This window comes from Porites lutea, chromosome 2 (genome assembly GCF_958299795.1).
Source record: "Porites lutea chromosome 2, jaPorLute2.1, whole genome shotgun sequence".
NCBI classification, from domain to species: Eukaryota; Metazoa; Cnidaria; class Anthozoa; order Scleractinia; family Poritidae; genus Porites; species Porites lutea.
Genome location: NC_133202.1, coordinates 4,258,890 through 4,285,210, shown reverse-complemented (window position 1 = coordinate 4,285,210; position 26,321 = coordinate 4,258,890). Strand labels below are relative to the sequence as shown.

General features: G+C 40.9%; 3 protein-coding genes across 3 annotated transcripts in view; all 3 read left to right on the top strand.

Annotated features, from left to right (window-relative positions):
- The first annotated feature begins 1,616 nt into the window (after nucleotides 1-1,616).
- Nucleotides 1,617-14,875, top strand: LOC140927469 (uncharacterized). The gene is made up of 16 exons (XM_073377128.1): nucleotides 1,617-1,803; nucleotides 2,170-2,399; nucleotides 3,424-3,619; nucleotides 3,981-4,938; nucleotides 5,556-5,816; nucleotides 6,130-6,257; nucleotides 6,597-6,835; nucleotides 7,088-7,180; nucleotides 7,725-7,779; nucleotides 8,508-8,760; nucleotides 9,330-9,450; nucleotides 9,861-9,922; nucleotides 10,404-10,495; nucleotides 11,122-11,234; nucleotides 13,051-13,258; nucleotides 13,932-14,875. The coding sequence occupies exons 1-16, from the start codon at nucleotides 1,652-1,654 to the stop codon at nucleotides 14,197-14,199; spliced, it is 3,429 nt and encodes a 1,142-aa protein (XP_073233229.1). The 5' UTR covers nucleotides 1,617-1,651; the 3' UTR covers nucleotides 14,200-14,875.
- A 1,424-nt stretch (nucleotides 14,876-16,299) lies between these two features.
- LOC140926507 (beta-1,3-galactosyltransferase 6-like) lies at nucleotides 16,300-18,702 on the top strand. The gene is made up of 2 exons (XM_073376235.1): nucleotides 16,300-16,680; nucleotides 17,622-18,702. Exons 1-2 carry the CDS (start codon nucleotides 16,348-16,350, stop codon nucleotides 18,375-18,377), a joined length of 1,089 nt encoding a protein of 362 aa, XP_073232336.1. The 5' UTR covers nucleotides 16,300-16,347; the 3' UTR covers nucleotides 18,378-18,702.
- A 3,708-nt stretch (nucleotides 18,703-22,410) lies between these two features.
- Nucleotides 22,411-26,321, top strand: part of LOC140927467 (uncharacterized) — a 42,958-nt gene continuing 39,047 nt past the window's right edge. The window contains exons 1-3 of the mRNA XM_073377126.1: nucleotides 22,411-22,550; nucleotides 24,893-24,931; nucleotides 25,511-25,558. Of these exons, the coding sequence (XP_073233227.1) occupies nucleotides 22,454-22,550; nucleotides 24,893-24,931; nucleotides 25,511-25,558 (184 nt within the window). The 5' untranslated portion in view covers nucleotides 22,411-22,453. The remainder of the gene's footprint in view (nucleotides 22,551-24,892; nucleotides 24,932-25,510; nucleotides 25,559-26,321) is intronic.

The window sequence follows — 26,321 nt, the reverse complement described above, 5'->3', positions numbered from 1 at the left end:
GTTTAACAAGGTTAAATGAGTTTCGTCTTTTTCTTACGTACTTCTAACGTACTTTTTTCAAGTTTTCCAGTATGCAATCAGTGGAATGTGCTCTTAAAACTCGTTAACATGCAGCGTAAAAATACCCCTGAACTAATGAATGATGGGATCTGGTGTGAACTGATAGTATGTGCTTTGCACCGACTCTTGCACCGGTACGGTTCGTGTGTCAATCCGCTGGGGATTGCACGTGGTCAATCGCACTATATTAGTTGGAAACGTTGCTGATTAAGCCGTTTTTAATTGTCAAAATACAAGGAATACAGCGTATCGGCACAGGGTGCATATCACTGTATACATATTGTTTGATAACATGTAATATGAAATCTTTGTTCAATGTCCCGAAAATATCTCATATTTCTCGAAAAATTTCCCAGGTTTCCCGATTCCCGGGAAAATCTCCAGATTCCCGGAATAAATTTGTTTTTCTCCCGAAACAGCCCTTGTTAGAGCTGTCACCCCCCGTTGTTATGGAGGCTATGGATGACCACGCACATGTGAACCTCGAGCGCACGCAACGAGAATTCTTGCCTTATGATATAATCACTGTATAATGTTGGAAACCCGACTCGAGAAGCGAGTTTTATAATCCAGGAATGGGTTAAACCGCACTGAAAACTTTCATGTGGACATTTATTTTTACTTACACGAGTGTGTAATCGCGTTACTGGGTTTCATTTTCGGGTTTTCTGTTTCCCTTACTGATCATTATAACAGGAACTACGATCTCATGTTATTAAAGCCTTGAAAAACTTTGTAAAATCTTGCCTCCTTTTGCAATGTTATTTTAACCATTTAACTTCCGTGACATTATATAGCCACATTGCAGAGGAAAAGGGGAGTGCATGGGCGTTTCAAGGATTTTTGACAAGGACAAAGATTGCAGTCTTTGTACCAACTGAATTCGCAGAAACGTATGTAGGAAAGGCCACAGCAAAAATATGCTCTTGTTGGTTATTTAATGTTAAGCAGCTTCCTTTTTCTCGAACAGTCAAGAAAGGAGGGCTACCCATTACCCTCCTACCCTCGTTAATTTTTCCATTTCTCAACAGATGTAATTCTTAAGAAGAAGTTCACTTTTCAAGGACAAGCCATACCTCTGACGATTTCTCACGGCGAACACGCTTCCCATTTTGCAACAGCTCACCTCACCAAAATTCTAGTCGAGGAGGGACTGGGTTACAGCAACGCCAAATTAGTATTTTGTGACGTCATCGGGGTAACAAGGAGTTGTTGGAACGACAGGTAATAAAATAACCATAGGACATTGTGCACTATATCCATACGTCACAAACTGTGAGTTCATTCTCTGGCAAAGTCTTCAAACCAATCATTTCATTGTTTTTGTAAGAGACGAAGGTTAAGGTGGCTCACAACGGTTTTCATTAAGTTTCAGGGCTTCTCCTTTGATGGATTAACACCAATGAACGCTTTTTTAATGCTACAATAGAAAGTATCAAACAATACCCGGTCTTTATTGAATAAGTCAGGGTCTTTTTCTGGACTTAATAAATTACCATAGCAACGGTATACCCTATAACACTCTTAAACGATATGACAAGGTTCAAGCTTTCACACATTTCCTAAAATTTAAAGAAAGCGGGTTTCCTTAATGATGGGATGTCTGTTTCCTGCCGTTTCCAGATTTCCTGATATACCTCCCCGGGCTATGATTCGCCCAGAGGTCTGGGTACCATTTGACCATCGAGATTCCGAAACAAGTGGAAAGATGACTGATATCGGATCGCTTGGGATCATGGGCAGGTACTTGTATAACCATAGCTTATTTCAATCTACCCTTTTGGAAACTTCATCTATCGATTAACATGATCTGTCGACAATACCTAATTCTTCTATGTTGTACTTCTTCACTAAAAACGCAACACCAAATATGTTTTTTAAATCAATCATTTTTAAATTTGTGGAATCTTATAATGTCTAGCATTTCTTCATTTTTACGCCCTAAGTAAACACGTGTCAAAAGCGGAACGTTGGACAATGGCGACTACCACATCGCAACTCTCAGCTTCAGAACGCTAGAGGGTCGATGGGTATGTCGACTCATTCTAGAAGCAACTTTGAAGAAATTTCGCGGGCTGAGACGCAAACATTTTTACTTTATTTAACAAGGGCAGGTTGGTTTATAAGCGCTGACTTTGTTGACCGCGTGTGGACTGTTCACCGTACCCCTGCTGACCACTGGAGAGCGTTGCAACTGCCATTTGTTCTGAAGCAACTGTCCTCACTTTCGGACCTGATCATATGCCAGGGATGTGTAGAAGACGAATTTCATCCTTCCCAGTGTTCTCAAACCAATCAAACTGGCGGGCAGTGTGTAGTTTTGTTGGCTGGACACAGAGGTAGTCTCTGAGCTTTAAGAACTTGTATCTACATAGCAGTTATAAGCAACGCCACAAAAGTAAACGAGACCCTAGAACAACAACACCAACAACACCGGTGGGGGGGGGGGGGGGGGTACTCGACCAATATTTGGGTATAGGTGCGCCGTTGAGATTTTGAAACCCTGACCCTGTTTAGAACAAAAAAATCCTAAAATACATACCCTGTTTATGACAACACCCTCAATTTTATTACATGTTTAGGACAAAGGACAAAATGAACGCCGTCTTGTTTGCAGTAGAGCAAATTTACGTTATGGTTATTGATTCTGCATACTTGGAGTACAAACAAATTTCATCTACCAGATTATATCAATCGTGCACACAAAATTATATACTCTGTTTAAGACAGCGAGGTCAAAAACCATACCCTGTCCAGCGGAACATCATACCCTTTATGGGCCACCCCCCCAGGAAACTCCCAGTTTCGTGGTTTTCGTTGTGTTATGGCTAGCAATGATACACTAACACTTCCATATCTGTTGTTGTGGCTTGGATAGTGCCAGCTATGGATAACTGTTTGTCCTTGTTAGTACTCATGACATGATTCCGGGGAAGAGCGGGGGACTCCAAAGTAATCGCGACTAATCATCTAGCTTGCAATATCGAGACCATTCTCGTCCCCACAACCCGTCGTTTCCTTTGGCCAGGTGATTTCCGTTAGAAATAAAGTCGAGTGGCTCTGGGGACGAGAATGCACCAGGGAGAGTCCAGGAGCCTTCCTTTGCAATGCGCATGCGTAAGGTTGTTGGTAGCCTGTGTGCAGCCTTCCCATCCCCTCCCCTCAGAATTTCTAAGGGCAGGGGGGTCCGCTGAACACAGGCTAGGGTATTGGCCATACCGCGGAAATTATTCTGGAGTGTCAGCTTCCATAATTTTTTATCATTATAAATACTCTTATTCCTTATAAGAGTAATGTCTCTTCTGAAAGGGATTTTAATTAACTTCTGATGTTTACGTGCCATACCCTTTCTCCTTCTCGCAGACAACGCCAGTCAGCTGGCTGTGGATCAGATAACAAGTCTACAGTTAAACATTTCTATAATTTGGCTAGGGGAAAGATTGCCTTTCACGATAATAGAAAACAAAGCAAAAGGAAAACCACTGCTATTTTACACCTGGTATCCAGACCCCTTAACCTTAACAGAAGATTTCAGAAGGATTTCCTTTCCAGACTGCAAGTGAGTATATCGCTGTTTTCTAGGTTTATGGGATTACCAGGTTTGGTTTAGATAAGGGGCTCCAATTGTGTGGAGAATGCCGGCCTGCGACACTAATTACTACAACGTAAACCCGAACGGTTTGAGCACAATTTGCTCTTTACTGTTGCGTACGTCGAATGGTGTTTAAGAGCGCTAAGGTTCTGAGGATTTATGTGAAGTCATTTGATTACAAAAGCCAAAGCCAAAAAATGCATGAGCCAATTTGCTAAGTGTTTAAAGATGCACTGTTCCTTGTAATTATTGTAAGATCATGATGCCCTCCGGGGTAACCACGTTTTCATTTCTGTCGTTTAGTAGTTTTATTATTATTATTTTTTAGCGTTCCTAAAGACGATATTTCGCTGACAAATCCAAGGAGGATCATCTCTACAGCATGTGATTTTCCAGTGTATGACCGTCACAAATACATATGGAAAGAAATACAGAAACGCTATAATGACATTTACAGGCTCGTTAAAGCAATCACCCTTACCAGAGAACAACTAACGGAATTAATGCGACCAATCAACGCAACACGATATAACGCATCAATTGAAGAACACGTCTGCAGATGGCTGAATAAGTCACGTGATGTTTGGTTTCCATGGATACAAGCACAGACTGCCACTAAAAGAACAGTGTACATCGGAGGGATGTTTCCAAGCCTAGAGGAACCAAAAGCGATATGGTCTAGCCCGGGGGACGAAATAGGCGCCCAGATGGCTGTCTACGAAGTTAATAACGACACGAGTATCTTAAATAGTTTAACACTTAAATTGCTTGTTGCACCCACGCAGTGTAGAAGAGAACTCGTTATTGGAGCATATATTCGTTACCTAAATCGTGATCCGTCAGAGAATGTAATCGGTATTTTAGGTCCGGCGTGTAGCAGGGCCACGCTTCCTATTGCAGAAGCATCACGTTTTCGCAAGACAATTCTAATGGGTTACGGAGCCGATGACGTGTCGCTATCTGATAGGACAAGGTTTCCCTTGTTTTTCCGAACAAATCCGAGTGTTGATGAATTTAAGGCTGCATACCTCTCGCTTTTCCGCGCGTTCGGCTGGAAGCATTGTGCAATCTTGCGCGAAGCAAAGTATCCTGTGGACACAGTCCGGTCGCGCACCGAGTTCCTGAACAGACATGGAATACAAGTGCTATCTCGTGAGTTAACATCCAGTGGGGACCTGGACGTTAGTGGTTACATCAGCACTGTGGTAGAGAGTAAAGTAACAGTTATCATTCTGGACGCTTACCCAGCAGTCACCAGAGCAGTCACGTGTCAGGCCTACAAGCAGGTAATACATTTAGCCTAGATCAATAGCACTGATAATAGACCTCTTGTTTGTTCTCCCATTGGAAGTCATGTGTCGCACTTGGCTGATCATCACATTTCTATCATTTTCCAAAAACACTGTCAACATTCCAGTCCTAGCAGTATGCAGGATGTATGTCACATGAAGCTAGTTTAGCAGTCTTAGCTCTAACAAGTCTCCTATAGCTCAGCGGTAGAGCATCTGGACAAGTAGTCAGAATAGGGAACTTGATTAAACGCGTTTTCGTGCGACGCACGCCAAAGGAAGTGAGGCCTTTTCTGTTTTAATATGTCTCGACGCTAGCAAATTTGGACTGTTAAGCGTCTTTACTCATTTAGAGACGATTTGCCTGAATAATTGGGCAAGACCACTTCTCAAGAATGCAAGAAATCCACTTCCGGTTGACGTTCGTCTCTCAAAAACGTGTCGGCTCGACTCCTGTTAGTCTCGCTCGCAGCCGTTTTTTGGATGTCACGCAACGCTCCCCCAAAAGAAAGAGAGGGAGACTAGACTCCCGTTGGCAGTACTCAGATTTTTTCCTCCGTACCGCGTGTGTCATGGACATGACTGAAGAATTAAAAATCTTTCTCATGTCCTAGGGTTTGACGGCAGAAAATGGTTACGTATGGTTTTTGTTGGACTGGTTGGAAATTGGTTGGTGGGATGTAGATTTCTACAACAGCCGTAGTTACACTTCGCCAGAGAATGTTCCCTGCACCTCAGATCAATTGAAGTCGTTCGTTGATCAGGGATACTTTACTTTATCGTCTCCATTCTTCGGCGATGACAAGCAGAAGGTTGTGGGAGGAGGAACTGTCAAGGAATGGAAGGAGCGCTACATATTTCGTGTAGCGAGTGAGGTACTTATCTATAAGTAGTTCTTCTACTCTTTTGTCAGGCAATTGCTGATTCTGACCGATATGCATCAACTCAGAGATAAAAAACTATTCTATACAAGTATAAGGGCGAGGAAATACAAAATAATATTTCAAGAAAATAGAATTAGACTTGGCTTTGAAAATAGTGATGTTTCTCACGGGCTTTGAAGCTTAAGGCCATTCTTTGACATTTTACACTTAAATATTTCAAATGCTATATTTTCCCGATTACCTTCTACTGTACGCTTGTTTTAGTTCACTACAGCTAACTCAAATATGGTCTATTATAATTCAGAACAAGGAGTTGTCAGATTATGCCTCGTTTGCACATGACTCCGTGTGGACGTACGCTTTAGCACTGGATCAACTGCTCAAGATTGACTCCACAGCCTTAGATACAATCCACTCTAACAAAACCTCAAAGTAAGAATTTTATCACAGTTAAATATTCAGTCTTGTCTCTGTAGCAGTCTGTTTGTAAAGAAAACCACGGTACACGGATTAAACTTGATCTCCAGACGTTTATTCCACAGTAATAAGTGCGTGACGGCCCTACAAGCCCGCTTTTCTAAACTCTACCTACAACGGTGTCGAAAACCACAAGTTTGATCCATTCTTAGATCAGAGGGGGCTATCTCTATGACAATACAATAAAATGCAATACAATAAGTTTCCCCCCATAGCGTGACCGTGGGACACGCTTGCGTTACGCTAACATCTACTGGATTCACATACATGTACCTATTTCTTGTTTACTACCAGAATTTTCCGAGAGCGTATACAAGAGGTTAACTTCCTTGGTGTCTCTGGGCGAGTTCATTTCAAAAATGGAGATCGCTTAGCCAGTATACTCATCAAACAGCAATTCGTCTCACGCTACGAAGTCATTGGTCAATTTGTTCACGCCAAGGACTCAATTGGCTCTCTCCCAGGCCACCTTAAGTGGGATCCAAGCAGGATAAAGTGGGCAACGGGACAGATACCAAGCGACCTTTTGCCCGGTAAGCTAAACGTATTTATCTTTGTTACAAGGGGACTAGGAGGACTATGGTCCATTTTAGAAAGCGTAGCAGGTACCAGCACCAGTTTTTTTTTTTGTCTGCTGTGCGCACAGGCTAGGTCTATTTGTTTGTTTGTTTTTTTTTTTCAACTTATTACATTTCAGTAAACACCAAACTGACACGAACCCCTTTTTTGGCTCACAAGGAGATATTCTGGATCTTATATGGATTTTTTTTATTTTACTTGAACAGAACCTGGCCGTAAAGAGATATGCAGCGTAGAGACTCTGAGAAAAGCTCTCAACGTTTCCTGTCGGGTAGCTATCACTATAGTCGTTGTTATCGGTAAGTTAAAACGTTATGCGACGTTTCGACGACCTTCTGCCTGTCTTCATCAGGCTTAGACATCGACTGCTGATAACAGGTCACCAAGCGTGCGTATCACAGTGATCGCTGTTATTGGTGGAACTGTTCTTGCTATTTTACGAAGATGTTCTTTTTCTGAGGTTGGTCAGCGGAGTGAATTTGACCAATCACGACGGGGATAGAGATCCTAATCAACCAATCCAAGCTGAAGAAAATATTATACTGAAAGCTGGCTCTAAGTGCGGAGAAAGCGATTGATTCGTTGGGTTATCGGTGCGATTTTTCACAAGTGAGGCCTGGGTCAAATGTCGAACTTCACATGTGCCGAACCTTAAGGTAATAAGCAGGAACAACAGATTTTGCTCATAAACACAGGGTTTAACATGTGATGTTTGACGTTTGACTTCGGCCTAAGGCGAGGCAAAATAAAGTAAAAGACGAAATATGTGTCATCTATTTGTTGAACATTGCTCTGTTAGATGCGTAATTGTCTCGCTAATGAATATTTTTTTCTCTTTTAAAGCGGTGTCATTGGTGTCAGTAATCCTTGCCATCGTGGGATGTATTTTGAAAGGAAGGTGAGGATCATACATATCCATCCTCGTCAGTCCCTAGAGCGTCAGTTTTCGTAGAAACGGGCAGGGACGGAAAAAGCTCCGTAGATGACTGAGGTTGCATGCATATCACTAGCCCGCATGAAGGAAGAGAAATAGGAGACCGCTTACATGATGTAGGCCACAGGGTCATGTATTTCAGTAAACTGTAAAAAACGACTTCATACACTATTTCATCAATGGCAAATAAAAAGTAACATGCAGGGAAGCTATTGATTTATGGTCTCTGTATTGGTTGGCCTCTCTAAAAATTCATGTCGACTATTTAGGTCCTTTTTGCGTTTCCTTAACAATACTAGTTTTATTTTTTTGACCCTCGTTCCCTTTTCAAAACTTTACTTTATTTCAACTCATTGCTATGCTAAAAGCACTTATGTTTGAGAAGAGTATCGAAATTTAATCACTTTAAATTCAAGCACATTTTTGCCTAAAACAAAAGAAATCTATTTACACTGCCCCTATAAGCCAAGCATTCTTTGTACCTCCATCGATCAATCGCCGGGGTCTCTGTTCTGCAAAATCAAACCATCCACAAAATACATTGTCTGCGTCTCTACCAAAATAATGATGGAAAGAAAAATGTTAAAAATAAACTCAAACTCGTCGAGTTTGCATATTAATAAAAGAGCTGAAATCTCAGCTCGCATCCCGTATTTATTCCAGCTTACTTGTGCGCTTTTCTTTATCGCTAGATATTCCTCAAAATATCGCGACACTAAAAAGCGTCTGCGCGAGCTGGGCCTTCTGGACGCCAACTCTACAGGTGCTATATTTGCTTTAGATGACTGGGAAATGCCGAGAGAGAAACTTATTCTCAATCGAAAACTTGGAGAAGGAGCCTTTGGAGCTGTGTTTGGCGGAGAAGGCCTGGGACTAATGGGATCTAACGTCTCGGTTCCAGTTGCTGTGAAAACGCTCCGAGTTGGTGCAACTATTGAAGATAAGGTTGGTTTCATTTAGCGCTAGTTGCTTTGAGCCTAATCTCGAAGTTTAAGGCTCTCTTCTTATTGACTTTCTTTCTTTCATCTCCAACATCACTACCTCCAAAAATCTTTGTTTAATCATCTATATCAGCATCTGTATCGCATTTTCAGTATCAGTCGAAAACATCATTGTACAGATTGTTCAAGCCTTTGGACTATTTTTAAACACACTGAGTCGGCAGTTGCAACTTTCACTTAGTCATAAATTAAATTTGTTGATTTGCAAATTCCCTAGAAGTTCTTTGCTGTTTATGAGGAGTCACGGAGTCATTAAGTGGGCCTTAGTTTAAAAAATGTAAATTCCCTTCTTTTATTTTTAATTCGACTATTTATATACTTTGCTGTGTTTAACAATATTGTTTAACGCTCGAAGCCCGCCTCGGATTGTATGTGAACCTTAATGTTCATCACAGAACGTATCACTAGAACCTTTTGAGAAGCATATGTAGTTTATACTGTTGCTTTAACGTCAGGGATCGAAGAGCTTTTTTTCAACCAATTGACTTGAAAGATCTCTTGTCGATTTTGCAGGTGGAATTTCTTAGCGAGGCAGATAACATGAAGTTATTATCTCATCCGAATCTTGTCAAACTGCTGGGCGTGTGTACCACAGGGGAGCCAGTGTATATTGTAATGGAACTTATGATACACGGTAAGCAAATGTGAATCTCGTTTATCTGTTTATCCATCCATGTCAGCAACGCACAGGCAACCCAACTATTCGAATTTGCCAAAGCTTTTATTTAAGTGTTAGTAGTTTAATAAAGTCTATTTAAATGTATGCAATCAGTTAGATATCTCAACAGAGAATTCAACAGGACGAACCTGTTAGGGAGTTATGGCTTTTTCCCAAAGGCAGCTTGATTCCGATTTTTAAATGATAATGAAATGATTATGATGATGATAGTGATTAAACGAGTGCGAATTACCAAGGCAAATACTTTTCTGGATTTTCCAGGAATCCACACATCACTTCTTTCGTCGGCTCTGAAAATGTTTTTTTATAGTTGTGCCAAAACGACGTCGCCTACATTTTATTCAATTTGTTGTCTCCGTTTTAAGGTGATTTGAAGAACTTTCTTCTTGCCCGTCGCCGTTCTGTTGATCAGCCCGAGACACCCGAGGTAAGGTCTTCATGCTTATGTCCTATCCACCAAATAGAACCTACAGATGATGTGGAATAGAACGTCTCAGTAAATCATGGGGTAATCCATTCCTCTGGGCGTTCAGTGAGCCCGATCTATTACGTTTTTATACCAAGAATCAGGCGGACGTCCATCTCAATACCCCTAGCCTCCCACGTAGACGTTCTTGGGGGTTCGACACACGTTCCTGCGCGTGACGAACCCCTAAGATCGTCTGCGTGGGAAGCTACAATACCCCAGGACATTCCCGAGATACGTAGTCCCCTTCCTTTCACTTGTGAATCCTGAATTCATTCCCAATTCTTGAGTTCCCATTTCACAGTGAGAAATGTTTCGTTTTTTGACGGAATCAGCTTAGGCTTGGGAGCTACCCAACGCGAAAGAAATTGGCTCTAATCAAATGGATGGGTACATCGTCGGTGACGTTACGCAAAGCTGTTCTTAACTGATCTCTTTTTAGGCAGACGATGTTACACCTCGCAGACTGACAAGCATGGCTTTAGACATTGCTCGCGGTCTGCAGTACCTAGGAGACATGAAGTTTGTTCACAGGTGAGCCTTAAAAAATGCTTCTTGTTTGTAAAGCGATGCAATTTATCAATTTATAAGCACCGGCCTTATGTACTCTAAGCCTACCACCAGACTCTCCCTTTGGTTTTCGCGTTAATCTCTTCTTTCGGTTTATTGGCTTCGCCACCTACGCACAACTCAAACGAGAGGGCTTGCTCGCTAAAAAATCTCTGGTTGCATCATCATAAGGTTTCCTCGACATAGGAGATTCAGTTTAGAATCGACAAGACGTTTCATAGTCTATATATCTTATCTTGAAAGGAAAGGAGCGTGCTGTGTAAGGGAACCAGGAAAGTCTTGGATTTTGGATTCCACGTCGTGGATTTCGGATTCCAGGTACTTGGATTCTGGAATCCCATCTTTGGGGGATTCCGGATTCCTTGAGTTGTATTCCGGATTCCAAAGCCCAGGGTTCTGGATTCAACAAGCAAAAATTCCGAGAATACGGATTCCTTACATGGGGTAAAAAGGAAAAGCCTTATCTCCATCTTTGGGAAACAGACAATTCTTCCTATGTTATCGCTGACACTCGCCAAGCGCAAGGTAATATAAGGACCATTTAAATTATGATCTCTTTTTCACGTTCCATTTTGTTTTATTGCTATTAGGGATCTTGCTTTACGAAACTGTATGGTAGGTTTTGGAAACGTCGTTAAGATCGGCGACTTTGGATTGGCAAGACCACTTCAAGGCACTGACTACTACAGATTCCAACGAAACGGTGAGGATATGCACTTGTTTGCTATTTCAGTCCTGTTTTAGGTTAGATAGTATAAGCTTTCTCACGTGAGTAGTAGAACAATAAACAGTTGCAGAGTTTCCATATCGATGCTAACCTAGAACAGATCCAAGTGATTTTATTATACTGATAGGTCTACTTATTAGGGAAGAAATAGCTCACTCCCCTTTTTCACATCGCTTGTTTGATGAGTCTATACCAATGCAAATATACGGCTGTTTTGTTGTCTATTGAGGAAAGGATTTTCCGTGAAGTTTGGTGACTTAAAAAGCAAGTGCCATGCAAGGTGGGGGGTAGGGGGGGGGGGGGGGAGGGGCGGGGGATCCAAATTGTGTAGAAAAGTGTCACTTACTGAGATCTCTCTTTTCTTAGGCGCCTTCCAAAGGGATAGATATTTGCACTGCTTAATTATTTGACAATAGAAATCACTTTGTGTCTTTAAAACAATAGAGCAGTACAGCAGTATTTTAATTGACATTTGAAAACTCAACAGCGACATTAATAAAAACGAAAAAAATTGGGGAGGGGTGGGGGGACGTTCGGGAACCCCTTAAGCTCCCCCTGGGTGCCCCACTGGGTACCCCACTTGTCACTGGTAATTACGTAAGAAGGAGTTCAACTAAGGTATGTTTTGATCTGAAGCCCAGGCCACCATGTTACTTGCAACCTCGTCCGTCTAAAATTCCAAATGTCTAAAATTCCAGTCTTATGTCATCAAGCCACGAAAGTGCAATCGAGCTCCTATGCCCCGGTGCAAATTTCCCTTTCGTAAACGGTCGCTGTAATTGTTAAGACACTTAGAAAATTTTTGACCTGTTATGGAGAGTGTTTCTATTAAGAAGAAAGAAGATTGCAACCCAGGGTCGAACCCAGACCTTTCCTATCCTAATCTCTCTCCCTTAATACAACATTACCACACCGACCCGCCAAAATTCCGAAAGTAGATAAAGTAGCAAACTGCATTTTTAACTGATACATCGTGAACAGGTGACCCTAGCTCTTTCCAGAACTTTTAACGTAAATTGTAAATTGTAATTTGTTTACCCACGGAGCACTAAGGAGTTCATAAGAACTCGTTGAAACGTGTCAGTGCGTTCCAGATCGAATTGGAATTTGAAAGTGTTGGTTTTTAAGGAGAGGGGAAAACCGTAGTACCCGGAGAAAAACCTCTCGGAGTAAAGGGAGAGAACCAACAACAAACTCAACCCACATATGGCGTCGACGCCAGGATTCGAACCCGGGCCTCATTGGTGGGAGGCGAGAGCTCTCAGCACTGCGCCACCCTTGATCCCTAGCTCTTTCCAGAACTTTTAACGTAAACTCAACTTGGCCTTCAACGTCATTCTTTCTAACACTATTCAAAACTGTGTCATTTGTCTTGTTGTAACTTAATCCAGGGAATATATTACATCTATCATGACTTAAGGCATGGCCCCCAATGGTGGCATGGACTACTACTACTGTAGTCGCAAATCCACAATTTATGTCATTTATTCTCAAACTCAAACAATCAGATCCAACCTACTCTTCTAAACCTTTGCAGGATTCGATTATGTAGGAGCTTTTGGAAATCCGCAGTAGAGTTAATAAAAACAACATCAAACATGGCGACTCATTCTCCTCGTGTTCGTTCTAAGACCGCTACGCCTTATGGGAGGCACAGGCTTCCCACTATTTAAGTAAGAAATTGTTCAACAAGTAACAACATTCGGTAAAAAAGGTCACAACAACTACCGTTTACGAAAGGCAACTAGACACCTTCAACTCTGAAATGAATTTTCTTTCCTGAGGCGTTTAGGGATGCTACCGGTGAGATGGATGTCGCCAGAGTCAATAAAAGAGGGATTATTTACGCTGCAAACCGACGTGTGGTCGTATGGCGTCACTCTATGGGAATTGTCTACTATCGGTGGCTTTCCTTATCAAGGCCTATCCAATGCTGAAGTCTTAGAGAAGGTGGAATTGGGATGTACGCTAGAAATACCACATCATTCTAGTAGAGAAATGTAAGTTTGTAGCATGTCGATCTTTCATGCAAATAAATGAATAAATAAATGAATATCAATAATTATTTAAAGGTAGCTGATCGTATCCGCACAGTGGTTCTTCGTCTACCATTCCTGACCTAGATTTGAGATTTAGGAGAAATGTTAGGTTTTGAAGAGAGGGAAAAACCCGAGTACCCGGAGAAAAACCTTTCGAAACAAGGATTAAATTAACTGCAAAAACCGTGGACGAAGATCCTGCTAGTTGTAAACGTTGGATCTCTAGAAAAGAGATCAAATCAGCCAAAATATAAAGAACCAAGAACGAGAAGTCCAAAGACTACTGCAAAGCTGATTTAAAACAACGTGTATTGTTTTTTTATAACAATATTTCGGCTGGCCATACCAGCCTTCTTCAGGTTTACAGATGTTACTGAACTTATGTAGCAATCACAATATTATATAGATTGAGAATGTCGCAACAAAACAAGAGCGCGAACCGACAATCTCACCCACATAGGCGTCAACAAGGCACATTGGGGTGGGGGGCGGGGGAGGGGGAGTTGCTCTCATCATTTTTATGGAATTTAATTAGAAATCTAGCGATTTTAGTCGTTCTGGAAGGCAAAGATTTCTTTTCTCTTTCTTCAGCAACCATGTTGATATTAGGATCTGCACTTTGTTTTTATTTTAGGGCGTCGTTACTTCGCAAATGTTGGAGCCAGGATCCATCGCAAAGACCAAAACCTTCAGAGATTGTTCGAATCCTCATCAACAATCCAGAGTTTGTCCGTGCAAGTATTGAGATACCTGCTACGACATTACTGGACAATAGTGTTGGTAGCTTTGACGCCAGAAAAGCTTCTACGCGTGCGCGAACAGGATTAGGGAGCCCGCAGTCAATTAACTCTTTTCGCCGTTCTGATCAAGTGAGCAGCACTATGAATTTAACTCTTGCGTAACAAGGAAATGACGCAATTGAGTAAAGCACTGTTAAGCCTAACACAGGACGGACAAAAAGGCATTCCTCCATGCTATGGAGAAAAAAGTCTGTGCTCTCTTAGAGCAAAAGATAAAAGAAGAAGTATATTTTTGCATTTTACATGTGACAAAATTGTACTTAATTTTCGAAGTTATTTTGATATAGTCGGCAACAGCAGTTGCTATTAAATTGCTGAGAAAAGACAATATGCAAATTGGAGCCAAAATTCAAAATGGCTGTTTTTCCGCTGGCCAAAAGGATCAAGGCTCGTCTGGGAATGACCACAGCGCGCGATTGCTTTTTCCAAAGGTTTTATGAGAAGACAGAGGACAGACAAGCGCAGTTTGATATTGGTTCAACTGATTCCTTATACAAGGCCTAAATGTACTGCGAAAGAATCTGTTATGAAAGGTTTTTGATGCAGATATGTTTCATGACTTTTTTGTCCTTCGATGCCTCTCACTTCTCGCTTGTCTCCAGTCCATCTCGCTTCTCACTTTCTCAGCCATGGAGATCCTGAAGGTCATTTTCCTCTTTTTTTTCATTTGACTAAATGTTTCCGGTTAGTCCTTTATCTCCCAATAAAATCATATCTCTCTGCTTCGTATTTTTCCTTTTGTATAAATGCTTTTTTGTAATTTTTTTTTCCCCGTTGAATTTTGTATCTGTTTTCTTTCTAGTAATATTACATTAAAAAGCATTTTGAAAGGACATTTACAATTTTTATCGAAATCATTTGTTGCCCTTAGAGGATGAAAGAAGGCTTAACAAGAAGTCTTGGAAATAAATAAAGAAATAATAATAAAGAAATCGTGCAACCACCTGCAGACACCAGTCAACAGGTTTCGGTCTCGCTTTTTCAGTTAAAAGCCTTTTCAGAGGATTTAGTAAATGTTCTGTCAGGGTTTATTGTTCCCAAGGGAAAAGAACGGACATTTTTACTGTTTACTAAGACGTTGAGGCAAGTTTATAATAGCGAGAAATTTCATTTATTGCGAAATGAAAATAAGAACTGGAGAAAGATCCCGGTGAAATATTTAAGGTAAGTCGGAAAACCTTATCACTGTTCAAGCAGGCCGCTGGCTTTAGTTAAGTTACAATTAATGTCAAAAGGCAATTGACAGCAGTTGAACAAAATAGTGGGAAAATAAGATTAGAAAAGATAACATAATCGTTAAAGCCGTTTTACATTCGTTATGGAATACGCGTCGCCCAGCTTATTTAAACCCACTTTACTAACTTAACTAAAGACTTAACTTAATCCGTTCTTGCTTTCAGAGCTGCGATTCTTTTGGTCAGCGAGTGCTGACCAAAAGGATCGCAGCTCAAGGACTGGGAACTAGAATGAACCAAATCGCGAGAGCAGTAAGCAGTTCGAGAGCAGCAAAATGGGGTGCTTGACTGATAATTTTGGAAACGGGCAGTCATGTGATTGTTGTACCGGAGCAAATAAGCTCTAGAGGTTCAGGAGTGAGCATAAATTCGGTAAATAATTTTTTTTTCCTTTTTGAGATATCAGTTAGCAAAGAGCTTGGATTATCCAGCTTGCTTTGGTCATGTTTCAGAGAGGATAATTTTGGTTTTTTTCAGTAGATCTGTTTAAAGCCTTATGATTGGCTGGAATTAATGCCTAGCGCCACTTTTTGAAGGATAAAGCAAAAGTCACTTGTACTTTGTTCACAGATGTTCTTCCGCAAAAACGCTGGCCAAAATAAATGATTCGATTTCTGATTGGATTATTGCGACAGCCTGCTTTATTTCCATTGTTTTGTCTAGGCCAGGATAAACTCTATTTTTTGCCTAATTTCTTTAAAATTCGCCTGGAGTGATTTCACCGCATTAGTGGTTAAGAATTATTTTAGACAGTCTAATTATACCTGCTCATTTCTGAATCTGAGAAATTGTCAACTCAACTTTTAATCTGGCGTATGCCGTTTGCTTTAAACGTGATTCAAAATCTCAAGTAAGAACAGGAGATCATACTAGGTCATATTATGATCTCTTTGTAAGAAATGTTTTAACTGCACTTTAGTATACTTGGCTTTAAAATGACAGGGATATTTCTTTTTAATCTAGCTCTCACTTGAAGTTAAAACTGAATTTTACCGAAAGACAAGATCGTGTCACCATGCTTCGCCGAAGAAAGTATCAACTAATTCAGTTCCTGGTCATATCAATAGCAGCAATGATATTGCTCCTTATCTTCCATAATACAACGGAACCCAACATACTCTATCAGCCAGATATGCTCCCGTATCGTATACAACTGAGTGAGATTCAAGGGGAATTGGTTTGGCCAATACATGATGTCAGTGTCGGACTACCTATCAGTCACATCCGGGACTTTGGTGAGAACAAATCACGTGTTCTTCTGGTTATAATTGTATCAACAGCACCATTGAGAAGAGAAAGAAGAGAAGCTATCCGACAGACGTGGTGGAAACATTGCAAAGCCGAAGAGGTAAATGGAGAAGAGCGTAAGGGTTTGCGGTGATGCGGTTTTGCGGAAATTTTTATTTCAAGTTGCGGTATTGCGGTTTTACAAAACCAAGCGGTTTTGCGGTATTTAGAAATTTTCGGGTAATTCCAAAGCGGTTTGCAAAGTTTCTTATGTTTTTCTGTGCGGTGTTTATACGTATTTTTGTGTGGTTTTGCGGTATTCGTGCCCCCTTACGCCCCCCTCTATATGGTGAATTTCTTACGTAATTGCTTGTAGTACCTCGTAGATAAAACTACAGTGACCAGATTATGAAAACATACAGCTGGATGATCTTTAAGTTTGAAATATATCCTGTTTTAGAGAGTTTCAGGATACAAAAAACAAACAACAAACGAAGGCAACGTTAAGAGTTTATAGAGGGGTCAGGATATTTAGCAATAGATATTACGAGTCTGGAGGAGTATTCCTTTATGAAATGTCTGGGGTGCTTGGCAAAAAATTCCAACATCAGTCCCAAATGAAAACATAAAACTTGCGTTAAAGGTGTGGCAAAAAATTTTTAACCCTAAAGAGGTACCTAACAAATCAATTGAGTGACTGATAGTTACTATTATGGTCTGGGTCGACATCCTTACAGCCCCCCTCAAAAGTTACAGCTACAGCTCCTGACTCGTCCCCAGTCTTCTCTGTTTGGATCGAACGTGGAGAGGGGAACACGAAAAGCGTGACCAAAGAGAGGGCGAGGGGTGATGGGAAGGACGAAAATGAAAGGGAGAGAGAGTCTCCCCAGGCCTCTTTCTCCTTCTTATCACCCCTCGCTCTCTCCTTTACCACGCTTCTAGTTGGTATTAATAGTAGACTGAGAGACGACTGGTAACCAGTCAGGCCACAGCTCTTCAGGTGTTCGAGTTAGAAAAATGATCTAATGTACTAGTCTTTCATGTCGCATTTTCTCTTTGTAGGTCGCTTGCCATTTCTTCACAGATGGACGAGTAGTGAACACGAAAATCCAGCGAAGTCTTTTAAAAGAAAGATCACTTTATGGAGACATGGAATTTCAACCGTTACTGGGCGGGATAGAATTTGGATTACGCTTTCTGTACCACGCGAAGTGGACCGCGGCTAGATACGACTTTCAGTACTTCTTTCGAGTGGACGATGATTACTTTGTATGTCTTGAGAAGTTGCTTAATGAGTTGCCGCTACGTCCTAAAGAAAATCTTGTTTGGGGAAATTTTCACTGCGAAATAAATGGCTCATGGGTCGACGAGTCTTGGATGGTGTTCTCACGTGATATCGTGGAGACTTTTTTGACGCAAGACGCGCGCACGATGCTATGTCACCCTCACGCTGACCAGCAAATTGCTTTATGGCTCAACAAAATCTCTGATAAGTTGTATTTTCATGACCACAGACTTAATCATTGGGTGCCTGATACATTTGACTGGCAGGCCAAGAACATTTGTGATAAGTACTTGGGTGTTCATAAAGCATTTGCCCCACGGATGTTGCAGCTGGGGAAAGCCAGCGGAGATGGCCCGCAAGAGGTTCCTCCAGTATCTAACTTCTCTGTGTATTGCGACCTCAAAACGTTTGACTATAAGATGTTCGATCCTAGTTCAATCTTTTTCTACGAACCCAAGCCTTGTGTTGAGAATTTCTTGTGGGTAAAAAATCATCGTTTGTGGATCGGACAGGAGGGCAAGGTCAATACTTGAATAAAAGGAAGATAATGGAGTCCCAAAAAGTCAGCACGCCGTAAAGCCAGGAGATCAATGAGAATAAGGCTGCCCGCGGAAAGAGAACCTACAACTTTCATCCTGTCCAGGTCCCAGTTGTTCAAACGTTGAATAGCGCTATTCACCGGATAAATCATTATTCAGCGGATAAGAATTAGGTAAACCAATTGCGCTTTTCAGTGGATAGAGACTTATCCAGTAGATAGCGTTATTCGCCTTTTTAACAACTGGGGCCAGAAACAACTTGAGCAACGGCATTTGATGTTGCGCGTGAGTCGTAGAGAGCTCATTAGGAGAGCTTGACAGCTTGGCTCAGCGAAGGCCAGCATACCGCAACGATGTGTAGCCGTCGAATTCATCCACCTCACGTTACTTGCCGTCGGTTTTAGAAGTGCATGGGGAGGGCAAATTGTGCATTTTAGCATAAATAGCGAGATGGTCAGACTACTTTCCAGTACTCACTCGACAAAAAAAAGAATGACCTAGCTTATATTGCGGCATTGTGGCTGGAAAACTCGTCACGTGATCTGAGAACTGAGCTTTGTACGACAGTCTTAGAACTGTGTAGTCGTTCGGAGTCGTGGAGCTGATCGAGTGTGTGGATTGAGTGTAGATCATCGAATTTTTACGCGAGTTGATGTCGATGAATCCTTTAAGTGTAGAACAGAGTACAGAATTCTAAAATATGAACATGTGAAGAAATATACTTTAATGGAGTGAAGAATTGAAGCTACAGAGAACTGATTGTACCACACATAATTTGTGACAGTACTCCCATAGAACATTTTGCCAAATGATCATGATTTACGCTAGTATGCCCCCAGGTCAACCCAAGCTCGAATATAAAAGCATTTGGTAACCCTCGAAATATAAGGACTTGTGCACGCAAAAGCTTGTGCCACCTGCGATATGCCATCGAAATTCCTCTTGTACTTTGAATATCAACCCATCCAAATGAGTAGTGTCAAGTGGAAAAAACAACAAAAAAAACAAACCTGCAAATTGAGTTCTCCCTAGTATTTTTGTGGCGGATGTTCACATTTTATAGGTTTGTATCGTATGTGATGTCTGATTAATGTTACAAACAGAACAGGAACATGAAAATCATCTCATTTTGTTTGTTTTTCAACCCAGGGGCTACAACTCTCATCGTCTACATTGAGAGCAACTCGCACACGTACCCAGGAAATACTCAGTGGGCCTGGGACGGGGAAGTTTTAAGGAAGTGTGTAGCAATTGTGCTACCTGTAATATGCCATCGAAATTCCTCTTGTACTTTGAGTGAGTATCAACCCAAATAAGTAATGTCAAGAGGAAAACAAACAAACAAACAAACCAGCCAACTGAGTTCTCCCCAGCATTTCTGTTAAACGTGAGAGAACAAAGACGATTTTTATATTTTTATTACGAATTCAATGTTTAAGAATCACCGTATAACAATGAATTCAAGCTCTTATAATTACTCTGATAAATTTAAATAAATACAGTAATACCCAATCCCTTCTATATCGCAATGTTTTTTTTTTTTTAAACTCTTTTAACTGGCGGATGTTGTAAGGATGTTTTAAGTATCCCATATTTTGGTTTGTATCGTATGTGATGTCCAATTAATTAAAAACAGAGCGGGAACATGAACATTTTCTCATTTTGTTTGTTTTCAACCCCGGGGCTACAACTCTCATCGTCTACATTGAGAGCAACTCGCACGTTACCCAGGAAATACTCATTGGGCCTGGGACGGGGAAGTTTTAAGCAGGGTCTGTATTGTGCTAGCTGTGATATGCCATCGAAATTCCTCTTGTACTTTGAGTATCAACCCAAATAAGTAATGTCAAGAGGAAAAAAAACAAACAAACCAGCCAACTGAGTTCTCCCTAGTATTTCTCTTAAACGTGAGAGAACAAAGAAGATTTATATATTTTTATTGCGAATTCAACGTTTAAGAATCCCCGGATAAGAATGGATTCAAGCTCTTATAATTACTCTGACAAATTTAATTAAATGATACCCAGTCCCTTCTAGATCGCAATGTTTTTTTAAACTCTTTTAACTGGCGAATGTGGTAAGGATGTTTTAAGCATCCCATTTTTTGGTTTGTATCGTATGTGATGTCCAATTAATTAAAAACAGGGCGGGAACATGAAAATTATCTTATTTTGTTTGTTTATCAACCCCGGGGCTACAACTCCCTTCGTCTACATTGAGAGCAACTCACACGTTACCCAGGAAATACTCAGTGGGTCTGGACCGCGGAATTAAGTTTTAAGTAGGTCGTAGCAATTGAGCTACCTGTAATGCCATCGAAAATCCTTTAATTGTACTTTGAGTTTCAGCCCAGGAAATAAGTAATGTCAAGAGAAAAAACCGTAACAAACAAACAAACCAGCCAACTGAGTTCTCCCTAGAAATTCTGTTAAACGTCCGAGAACACTGAGAAGATTTATGTATTTTTATTGCGAATTCGATATTTAAGAATCACCGTATAACAATAAATCCAAGCTCTTATAATTACTCTGATAAATTTAAATAGATATAGTAATACCCAATCCCTTCTATATCGCAATGTTTTTTTTTAAACTCTTTTAACTGGCGGATGTTGTAAGGATGTTTTAAGCATCCCATTTTTTGGTTTGTATCGTATGTGATGTCTGGTTAATTTTAAAAACAGAACAGGAACATGAAAATTTTCTCATTTTGTTTGTTTTCCAACCCCAGGGCTACAACTCTCATCGTCTACATTGAGAGCAACTCGCACACGTACCCAGGAAATACTCAGTAATGGGCCTGGGACGGGGAAGTTTTAAGCAGGTCTGTAGCAATTTTGCTAGCTGTGATATGCCATCGAAATTCCTCTTGTACTTTGAGTATCAACCCAAATAAGTAATGTCAAGAGGAAAAAAACAAACAAACCAGCCAATTGAGTTCTCCCTAGTATTTCTGTTAAACGTGAGAGAACAAAGAAGATTTATATATTTTTATTGCAAATTCAACGTTTAAAAATCCCCGGATAAGAATGGATCCAAGCTCTTATAATTACTCTGACAAATTTAATTAAATGATATCCAGTCTGTTCTAGATCGCAATGTTTTTTTAGCTCTTTTAACTGGCGGATGTTTGAAGGATGTTTTAAGCTTCCAATTTTATGGTTTGTATCGTACGTAACGTCTGATTAATTAAAAACAGAATATGAACATGAAAATTATCTCATTTTGTTTGTTTTTCAATCCCGGGGCTACAACTCACATCGTCTACACTGACAGCAACTGTCATGTTACCCAGGAAATACTCAGTGGGCCTGGACCGGGGAAGTTTTAAGTAGTTGGGTAAAATGACACCAAGAGAGGAAAAATGGGAAAACTTTAAAATTCTTCGTTCTAAATAATCTTTCATATGTTTGCAATAATACTTGTGCTAAAAATGTCTCATATGTAGTATCAAAGGGATGGACCACTGGAAATAACCAGCATGGGGTGAAAATTTTTTACAATTTCTTGCGACTCTGTCCTAAAGGTATAAAAAAGGGTATTGCCTGCAAAATTGAGTTGATTTATATTGTGAAATTTGTTTGTACTCCATATCTTCAAAAGCAATGACTATAACGTGAATTTTCTCAATTGCAAATGCCAATTAAACAAGGCGGCGTTCATTTTGTCCTTTTTCCTAAACAGGGTAATAAAATTGAGGGTGTTGTCCTAAACAGAGTATGCATTTAAGGATTGTTTTTTCCTAATTAGAGTCAGGGTTTCAAAACTTCAGCAGCTCACCTCTACCCAAATATTTCTCGAGTAGCCCCCCTCCGGGACATTTTGTCAGGAGTATATCTTGAGGGTCTACCGCTTCCCCCCTTCCCCCCGGGGCAACTCACATCGTCTAAACCGCGGGTCATTTGACACAACCCCTTTGTCTCAAATGTTGGTCACTCAGCAGGAAATACAAGGTAATGTAATACGAGCTTAAATTCTCAAGGTCATTTTATTATATTGCATAGAAAATAGAAAACACTTTACTTCTTTAATCACGAAACAAAGAAAGAGGGTCCAGTGTAGTTGTCAGTCATGGCGCTCTGTGCTTTAACTCTAAGCTTGGCAACACTTGTTTGTTCTCTATCAGTTTTCGTTTCACCTGGCAAAGGAAATGTATTAATAAGACCAGGTAAGTAAAAAAGATAAAGTGTTACAAAACTTCATGCATTCGTTATCAACCAAATGAAACTAACAGTAGTGTTACTTCGATGAGTTTACACTAATCCTTCACCTTGAACTGTTACTTAATTTAACTAGCTGAGAAAATGCAAACAGTTCCTGCTACATTTATAGACGGGTGTTCTAGCAGCTTGTCTTGAGATTTTGATGGAATGCATGTTGCAGCGTGAAGCAGGACCTCAAGAAGCCGTATACAAAGGGATGCAAACATTGTATAAAAGTGATACATAATATCGCCCCCTACGGGAATTTATACATGAAAGCTTTTAAATGTCCAAAGTTAGTGAACGGGCTTTCTCAAAATCAGCGTCTGCTAACTTCACCTTACTTCGCTCCTGTTCGCTAAGTTTTGATTTCTGGAAACCCTACGTATTTCAGCATCAAACACGGTAGGAAAACAATGTCTAGCTTGCTCCTGGCGTTCACATAGTAGAGCGCGGCAGTCAGATGGTGGGGAGCGAGTTAGATCGTACACAGGGAAAACGGGGAGGGGGGGGGGGGGGGGGGGTGAAACGAGGGGAGAATTTATTTTTCTTCGTGAATTTTTCTCCCGCGCTCTACTATCTGATCGCCTGGAACAGGCTAAGATATGTCATTTCAAAGCCTTTCCCTCAACTTTCCTGTTCAATGAACATACCGTATGTTTCATAGCCGAGCGACAGGATTACCTAGAGAGGTGGGGTAGAGAGGATAGAGCTAGAAAAGCCTTCTCCCGTTAAAATTTCCCTCCCTGTTCCTAAGGAGGGCTTGATATTCAGGTTAATTTGTGCACAACATAGCTGACAGCAATAAAATGGAGGATACCAACTAAGATAGAGAGCAAAGAATCGGACGTGCAAACACGTGGGACGTTGTTCAGGTTCTGGATTTTTGCCGAAAGAAACATTAGACATACCTTTCAACAAAGTTCTATCACTATTTTTTTAACTATCGCCAGTGCCCAAATAAGAGCAAACAATTAACTTTCTTTCCGTGAAATATCTGAAAACCAATCAAAGTACCAGGCGACGGTAACGAGTCCCCATTAAATATATTCTTACCAGGATTTCTTCCATAAACTTGGCTCTTGCAGTGTGAACTACATTGGCATGTTTCCACTGTCTCCCCCACCCAGACTGGAGATCCGATTAACTCTGATTCAAAACATAATTTGTAACCTTTCCAGTTCATTAGCCTAGTCAATCAAACTTACAAAGAATAATGTTTTGGTCCCCTCCAGATTAAGCCGTTTAAGACAAAAAAGGCCTTATTTCCAAAACCTCTCACGCAACCTTGTACAGTCGACTCTCGATAACTCGAACCTTCAAGGGAAATCGAAAAAAGTTCGAGTTATCTGGAGCTCGACGAAAATAGCCGAGAGTAAGGTAAAAAACAGTTTTTACTGCACAGTGAACATTTTAAACTCATTAATTCTAGAAATGTCAAGTGAAAATTAAAAGATACTTCTAGATTATAAACCAGAACGTAACGTAACAAAACATAGCCTAGATAGAGCATGCGTTTTACTGTTTTGAGAAGTAAAGCTGCTTCACGTTAGCCTGTGACAATCAACATCAGCCTCCACTATACTCCTACAACACGTCAATAGGAAATCCAAATTCAATGTTTCCGACGCCAGTAGACGGCTATTTTCCCGACTTTTTAAGGGCTCAAAACATGGTTCGAGTTAGCCTCTCTCCCCAGTCCCCCTCTACTTTTCATCGCTTTCTTTACTTCACACCGCTCTCCACTATCTGAACGCTTGGAACAAGCTAGGTTCGAGTTATCGAAGGTAAAATTATATAGAAAATGACCGGAGGGGGAACGAAAATTGGTTCGAATTAGCGGGAGTTCGAGTTATCGACTGTTCGATTTACCAAGGGTAAAATTACAGTGAAAGTATGACGGAAATCCAGGGGAAATCGATTTTGGTTCGAATTAGCGCGAGGTTCGAGTTAGCGAGGGTTCGAGTTATCGGGAGTCGACTGTAATTCCCGGAAGGAGGGAACAGTGGGACGAGGTTGCCTCCCACGCAGGCGCTTTTAGGGCCTTGGGCTTGTGGGATCAGGCCACGTTTTTACCTTATATAGTCTTGCAAAATAGTGCTAGTTTTTTTACGGGAGAGTGTTCTTAGTGTTCGTAGCAGAGGGCTGTTTTTTGGGCGAAAGAACGGATTGCGAGGATTCGCTCGTCCGTACGTTCCCCTCGCGCGTTCTTTAAAAACTAACCAGAAAAAATTTACTGGCGCAGACTAATTTTTTTTCTGGATTATTAAATATTAATATTAACATTAACTTGTCTGTCTCTTCCCAGTCCCTTCTTCTCCCTCAGATGGGGCTCCGGCGAAAACAGGTGAGTTCTCGTAATTTTGAGGGGCGTGGTGCATGAAGGGACAATCTCTATTGCGGGCACCTTTTTCGTAGGGTAGGATTATCAGAGACAGGTGCCTTGAACTGTTATAATTAGGAAAACCAAATTAAGATTATCCCTCGCACTGAAGGGGCAGAAAGCGCATTTGTAGGCTAGACTTTCATGTAAGTCTTGACTAACATCGATTAAAAACTAGGTTGATGACAAATGTTTCTGCTTTGATTGTGACTAGCCCATGAAAAGGGGGAAAGGAAGGAACAGGAAGTCCCCCGAAACGCGAAAAAACAAGGAAAGGGCGCTAAAACCCTTGGTCACCTCCCTTGCTTAGACTGAGAAGAAAGGAAACTATGCACAGTGTACTTGTGGTTAACGTTTTTAAGTCTTTTTGATTTTCGAGAAACGAAAGGCAAGACCCCATACTTCCGTTGCACTAAAGTGCAAAGATAATTCGACAGTTAGCGTTTCGATTGAGACTAATATGACAGGAAAAGGTAAATTTTACAACGATGTCTCTTTAAAATGTCTATGTGTGCTAACTTTATAACTTTCTTTCCCCAAAAGGCTTGTCAAGAATCACTCCAGAAAGCGACGAGACACACATTAATCAAGGTGTGGCACTTGACCTACTTTTACCTCTTGTTTCGCCCTGTAATGCCTAGGCAGTTTATTGAGACTTTCTTAGGGGCTGTTTACATGGAGGGAGGAAGATCCTAGTACCAGGAAGATCGTAGAGGGCGGATCATCCTAGCGCCATATTTTTTCTGTATTCAGTTTACATGCAAAAGGCTGTACTTGTCCCTAGCACTAGGATCTTCATAGCTGAGAGGTAGGAAGATCCTAGCACTAGGAAGATCCTAGCACCATGTAAACTGCTTTCGTTAGTACAAACGCGACAAAAATGTCGGCCGGTCGTTCAGTGACTAATTACGGCTATAAAGGCCGACCATTTCGTTTGGAGTAATCCACGAGCAGATTATTGTGTTAATTCAGCTGAAAGGTAGTGATTTACGTCAGTAAAGACAGCAGAACGACCCAAATTGCATTTTTGATTTTGTCGTCCGTCATTTTTAATCCCTTCTCTAACCTTCTCTACTTGTACAACTCACGGGCCGAAATTTCTGCATGTAAACCCAACGTAAAGTTATTCCACCTTCTAGGGTCTTCCTCCCTCCATGTAAACAGCCCTTTAGTGTCATATGATTATCAATATTCCAGATTCGTTCTTGTTAACTTTTTTAGTGTCTGAGGCCACTATTCAAAGACTCTTTCTCAATTCACACCCAGTTAGAAAGACCGCTTTTTCAGTGTGGTAACGGTTGGACACAAAAACTCATAGCAAAATCAGTGGTTTTGTGATGAATAGAAAGCATAA